Source organism: Aplysia californica, unplaced genomic scaffold (assembly GCF_000002075.1).
Source record: "Aplysia californica isolate F4 #8 unplaced genomic scaffold, AplCal3.0 scaffold00369, whole genome shotgun sequence".
Classification (NCBI taxonomy): Eukaryota; Metazoa; Mollusca; class Gastropoda; order Aplysiida; family Aplysiidae; genus Aplysia; species Aplysia californica.
In genome coordinates this window covers 530,174-536,983 of record NW_004797639.1, presented here as the reverse complement: position 1 = coordinate 536,983, position 6,810 = coordinate 530,174, and the positions used below count along the sequence as shown (strand labels likewise).

The window sequence follows — 6,810 nt, the reverse complement described above, 5'->3', positions numbered from 1 at the left end:
GAGAGAGAGAGAGAGCGCAACATCATGCCGTTGCAGCAGTTTTCCTGATGTCTAATGCACAGTAGAGTTGTAAATGGGCTGTTTTTTTCAATGTCATGCTCCCGCTGTGCCGAAACAACATAGGGGAACTGCTGCTTTTTCTTTCATTACTAGCGTCCTTTTCCCTCTATTTCTTTTGTATATCTGTCACTCTCTAGTGAACTGTTATTTCTCAGGTGCCTTGATATTCGAAGCAGACTTTGTGCTGTTAAGGCTAGAGAGATGAGCTGAGAAAGCCTGATTCCTTGTTTGGACTTCTGTTGTGAGCGCAGTAAAACCTTGCTAAAACAATCAACGGAGTTTAATGTCCATCTCCAAAAAGATTGAGTCAATGGGTGGAGAGCTGTGAAAACTCCTCAAAATGACCCAAATCAAGAATGTCAAGTCAAGGATTCGAACCAGGACCACCCACTCCATAATCCAGCATAACATTAACAAACTAATTGATTAGGGTGTAAAACAACTACAATTTTTTAAAAGGCAAAACTCATATCACACCAGTCTTGTCATTCAAACGAGGTTCAATTTTATCAACTCTTCAGATTCGTCTGGTGAAAATCACCCCACAGAAAGCTGCCTTTGCTCCTGATTTTCACGGTAAGCCGTTTTTAAGCTACCTCAAGCTTTCCCACCACCTGTCCCGCTGAGGATGTCTGGCAGATTGGACGGCTTGGAGACTCTGCTCTCCTCCCTGGGTGAGCGTGGCCGCTACCAGATGAGCATGCTGATCTTGCTGTCCTGTACCTACATCCTCCTGGTGTTCAACCATGTCGTCATGGCTTTCCACGGCATGGGGGTGCCGCACTCGTGTGTCCCCGGCAATCTCTCCGTCACAGGTAGGCCTAAAATATTTTAAATGTTAAGATGTCGACACTCTTTTTGATGTTGTTAACCCGAGAAAAATTTTAAGATATCTATATGTTAAAGAAATAGGACTGTTTAATAGGATATAAAAATATATAGTTATTGTTGTCAGTGTATATACATACACTGTGTATGTATATACACTGAAATTAATATTGTAAATACAAATGTATATAAGTCTTTACCATATTTACAACAATTTTCATAAATGTCTGTCCGTCCTTTTAGCATGTTGATGATAATATGACCATGGGCTGTTGCGAACGCCGAAAAACTTTTACTAAAACATGACATGATCTTAGATTTGTTACGGTGAAACCTATTGGCGCTTAAATGACCAAAATTGAGTCGATAGTGCCGTAAATCACCTACTCAATCAATCGAAAAATCAACAGGTAGGTCTACGTGTGGGTTCCATTGTGGGTTGAAATATTTTAAAAATTTGAGGCATTTGTGATCTTGTGATCAGGCTGATGAGTTTGCAATCGATCGCAAGGTCAGGGGTTCAAACCACGTCAGGGGCCCGACATTGTGTCCTTGGAAAAGCGCATTACTTAACATGAATTTTCCACACTTCACCCAGGTGGGAATGGGTACCCACCCATAGACGGCGAAATATCTAGTGAGTTTGTTAGTATTTGAGCACTTAATTGACTGTTTCCCAGCAAGCCAAGAGTGCTTTTGAGTGTTCTAAGGGATTCTGGGGTAATACTATAGAGTGTAAAAGTGCGTAGAGTATGCTGGTGAGCGGGGATATGCGAATGCAAATGCTATTCAATTTTATCATTGTTGTATAAATATATTCCTAATACAGTAGAAGCCTGATATAACAGGGATCCTGAGACCCGAAAAAAATCCCTGTTATAACAGATCCCTGTTAAATCAAATTCTCAGAAATATGCAAGGGGCATGGACAAGTCCAGCATATGTATTGTTATGTTACGACTTACTTGAGTCTTGGAGTAGTAGATCTGGATGATAGTTGATGTTGTTGGGGGCCCCACCTGCTGGTCGTCTGCCAGTTCTTCGTTAGCCGATGTTACTCGCTTCAGCTTCAGTGAGAGAGTGACCTTCAGATTTCCCGCCGCTTGCACGAAATCACAGTCACGTGATACGTCCCTTAGGCCTACGTCACAATAATTATTATTAAGGTGTGTTCACGCTACATGTTCTTCTATTCTTAAGGTGCGTTTACACCACATTTACTCGTGGGCTCGTTGTTATCCACAGGCCGGGATAGACTATGCTCTGCACGCGGGGCTAGGTTCTATTGTTAGGCTTTTTCATGTAACTCTTTGAGGACGTAGCGGATACATATGTCTGATAAGCAGCACAGCAAAGGCAACACTTTGACACATTTCAAACCAGCATACACAATCAGAAACAAAGAGTTTTGCATGTTCAGTAGCGCACATGCTATTCCACACTTTATAAAGTTTCAGATACCTGAAGAAAACAAAATCAAAACATCTGCTTGTGTAATGAAGTTATGCCCAAAAACAGCATTTGTATGCGTTGTTTACTGACCAAAATATGCCTTCTCAAGGAGTTGACCAACCTCCTCCCTCTCCCCTGGTGCTCATATGACCTTATGCAGTTGCGAGCGCTGTAAAACCTCTACTAAAACAAAACAAAATAAATAGTTTCCACTGCAGCTCTTAACCTTGAGTTGGATTTCTGTGTGGGGAGGGTTTTTTTGTCATAGAGCCCTTGTGCATGTATTTTTTTCTGTATGCTGTGACATTGTGTCCTTGACAGCCCACGTTGGCCGAAACAGGCGCAATAAAAGCGGCCTGCACACATTCTTAGTTACCTCAATTGTGTGGATGGGAATGTAAAAAAAAAAAAAGTTTAATGTCTGTCTGTGCTTTTGTTTCCCTGCTGTGAAGGACGGTTATTTTGTTGCTTTGCTTCTGTTAACTCAGACTCAATTCTAATTCCTCTCTTCCCCCCACAGAGGAGGTCAACGCGACATTCACACTCACTGGGGCCCAGGGCTACAGTCAGCTGCTGAGTATTGAAAGCCACAAATGCTCCAGCGTGGAACATTTCTCCGACGGTCACAACTTGACCACCTTCTGTGAAGCTGGCCAGTTTGTTTACCACCCTAAGAATGCTGAAAAGACCATTGTCAGTGATGTAAGTTCTGTCGAAAAATACAACTTTTGCACTGTTTTTGGGGGGATTTGTTTTGTTTTTTCTTTTGTTTTGTTTTTGTTTGGTTTTCTTTTTGTATTTGTTTTCTTATATTTGTGTCACGACATGGTGGAATCAGGCGCTCGTCAATTTTTGGGCATGTATATCATCTTAAAGCTTGTTCATTTGTCTTGCTTTTGGTGAAAAAAAATATCCATTTATGTTGAATAGAAGTCGAGATATTTGCGGCTGAAGGAGATGGGGTCACCTGGTTTCAGAGGTAAAATTAGTGAGAAAATGGCCACCAAAGATGAGTTATTTCCTTAGCTTGAGAGTCTGTGGAAACTGAAAATTAAATTTTTTTGTGCCTTTAATCAACGTTTTTCGGTAAAATCCACACAGAAATGTTTTCTTTAATTGGCATGAAACATTAAAGGTGTTGAGCCAAAAAACGAAAATTCGATAAAAATTCATAAACCTGTGGGAAAATGCCAGTTTCTTCACTTTGATTATTTTGACGAGCGCCTGATTCCACCACGCTGCCTCACATTTGTTGATTGTTTTATTTCGTTTGTCTTTCCTCTTCTTTATAAATCAGGCATGTGGAAATGAGGTTTCCCGAAAAGGGCCACAAGGGTCACATATTACGTGTTCCCATGAGGGCCACACACGACAACTATTTGCCCGCCACTACTAATTTAAGTTATATCAAAGAGTCTTCATAGCAAGAGGGGCCAATTTGAGCCAATTAAAAAAGTGTCCTCAAATTTCGGTGGCGCCCTCTTCACAAATGCGCACCCTTTGCGAACAGAGTTACCCTACTTGTGTTTTAAAAAATGAAATTGAAACTAGCAAGTCTTTTTATAAATTTTGTAAGAACGCTTTTTAAAAATAGATACGCTGACAAAAAACCTTTACCGGAGGAAGGGGTGATTTTTTTCTTCGTTTAATTTGACTTTAGAATGAAAGGCAATAGGTCATTAAAATAAAAAAACAACCTAAAACTCCACACTGAACGAACCCGAACTGCTGATGAACAGCAGTCGATCTGCGCACGCAAGGAGGCGCTATTCATATTCTTCTTCTGGAAAAACGAAAGAGAGCTTCAAAAGAGACTGCAGCGCCATCTGAAGAAAAGAACGAACTTCCGGCGGACACTTTTTTGGCTGAGTGGCCTATCTCGTTATGTACTATCTTTAGTTATATTTAATAAATTTTACTGCAGTGAATATTTGTAACTTAGATACAATAAGAACCCTTTTCAATGACAGTCTTGTTACATATTTCCACTTGCAACTGCAATGTTACATTAATTTATTTCTGCACTTATTCACATTTGAAATGGTAATTTTCGCATGTCAAAAGGTTACATGAAAAGTGCTACCATTGTATGGAATCTCCTTTCCATCAGTTTTTTTTGGGTTTTTTAAAACCCCACAAAAACACACAAAACATATAAAGTGAAACGCGACAGCTGCGGCAAGAGAAGTGTTTCAAGGGTTTCATTTCTTTTTTTCCTCGTTTTTTTTTCCTCTCTTATTTCTTTGTTGTTGTTGTTGTTTTTTTTGGAGCATAACAATGTGTACCATGTTGGCACTTTTTTTACATAACTCACACATATCTACATCAAAATATCTATGAAATATTTTTTCTTGTGTGAATGATTCTGTGATTGGTGTAAAGCGCTCAAGGCTTATACTAGTATGGGATAGAACGCTATATAAATTCAATCTATTATTATTATTATTATTATTATTATTATTATTATTATTATTATTGAAATAGGGACAGGAGATCAAAAAAGAGAAATCAATGCCTGCGCTTGCAAGCGATGAAGGAGAGGGGTGTTTTGTATATGTATGTTTGACGGAGAAAAAGACAGGCAAAGAGAGAGAGAGAGAGAAAAATAAAGGTAGAGAGTGAGAGAGGGAATATGTTTAAAGATGGGCATTGATTATGTCTAAATGATTCAAGATTGTTTTCATGCTTATTGTGTTTAACTTTTTCTTTAGTTTATGATGTGAGAGTTTTACCACATTTGCAACATAATTGGGGCATATGAGTGCTGAAGATTAGAGGTGTTACAAGAAAGTAGTACATTTAAAAAGGGAGGAGAGATAATGGTGATAGAAGTTTTCTAAGAAAGAAATAGCAAACTACACTAGGGCATCCAACAACCACCCACTCACTCTGTGCATGTGGGTGGTTGGCAGGTGTTCTGTATGGTTTGCCCCTTCTCTCCTATTGAACATCTTATCATCCTTATCTCTCCTCCTTCTTTTTTGTGCTTGTTACTCTCTAGTAACACGTCTAAACTTTGGCACTAATATGCCGTTATTGTGTTGCAAGTGTTGTAAAACTCTAACAAAACCTAAAATGAAACAAAGTTTAAGAGACAATAAGAAGAAGAATAAACTGGAACCATTAAGATATTAATGCCCATTTTTAGATATTATATTCTCTCTCTCTCTCTCTCTCTCTCTCTCTCTCTCTCTCTCTCTCTCACTTTCTTTCTCTCTGCCTCTAGCACCTATTCATGTATTTGCCGAGTCATATGTTATTATATGTGGATGTATGGACGGGCCAAAGTTTTGTTGTGTTGCAAGTGTTGCAAAACTCTTACTGAAACGAAAAAACTTAAGTCCTTTCAAATCAATAAAATTATCATCTTGAAATCTTGAAATGTGAGGCGAGCTGACAAAATGAGTTACTTCCCGCAATCCACAAATGGAGATATTGGCCAAAAATTGACACGAGGGTCAAATTTGTAGATTTCCTATTCATGCCATATTCTTTAGATATAACCTGTCTCTTATTATTTCATACTTATAAATTGTAAGAACTTCACCTGTAAGCATGGTGTATCTATTTCCATAGAATTCAAATCCGAGAAGTAACTCATTTTATCAGCACGTTTCACAAATGTCTGCCTCTGTTTCTGCCTCTTATAATAAAATTAACTCTTTTTCCCCCTAATAGTTAAAGTCTTATGCCGCTTGTAACTTCATAAGGCTAAGGTCATATGAGCACAACAAAATCTCTGCATAGTCTTCCCTCCCCGTTTGAACACCCCCCCCCCGGGCAGTGCTACTGACTGAAGTGTTTTTAGGCCATTCCCAAAGGGGGGACATTAACCTGTTCTTATGCACATTAGAATTCTAAATGAGCTGATTCATTGTCATGTTTGTAACTGTTGCTGAACTGCATATGCAGAACTGCTGCTTTTTCTTTCCTAATCCTTACTATCGTCATTTTTCCTCCATTTCTTTTGTATGTTTATCACACTCTTGTGACCCTCTATTTCCGGGATTCTTTGAAAATCGAAACAGACTTTATGCTGTTGAAGCTAAAGAGGCGAGCAGAGTAAGCCTGATTCCCTGTAAAGACTTCTCTGTAGACATCCACCGGTTGGCGCTCGTATGACATTATGCAGTTGCGAGCGCCGTAAAAACTCTACTAAAACTAAAACTTTCCTGCCTGAACTCTTTGCGCTGTCTCCTCTCCCAGTTTGACCTGGTGTGCTCCAACAAGGATCTGTCCAGCCTGGCCACCACCATCTACTTCGCGGGCGTGATGCTGGGCGGCCTTGTGTTTGGGGACCTGGCTGACCGCCTGGGCCGGCTGCCCGTGCTGCTGGGGACACTGTACATGTCGGTGGTTCTGGGCGTGGCCACCGCGTTCTCCGTGAACTACGTCATGTTTGTGGTGCTGCGCTTTGCGCAGGGAGTCTTGATGCAGGTCAGTGAGGAGGAGGGGTGGAGATGTGGAAGG

The 6,810-nt window shown here is 40.1% G+C and overlaps 1 protein-coding gene across 1 annotated transcript in view; it reads left to right on the top strand.

The window, feature by feature from the left end:
- LOC101849476 (organic cation transporter protein) overlaps nt 1-6,810 on the top strand; it is a gene marked incomplete in the record, with an annotated part of 50,225 nt that overhangs the window by 32,902 nt on the left and 10,513 nt on the right. The window contains 3 exon segments of the mRNA XM_005103356.3: nt 582-875; nt 2,861-3,042; nt 6,547-6,777. Of these exon segments, the coding sequence (XP_005103413.2) occupies nt 689-875; nt 2,861-3,042; nt 6,547-6,777 (600 nt within the window).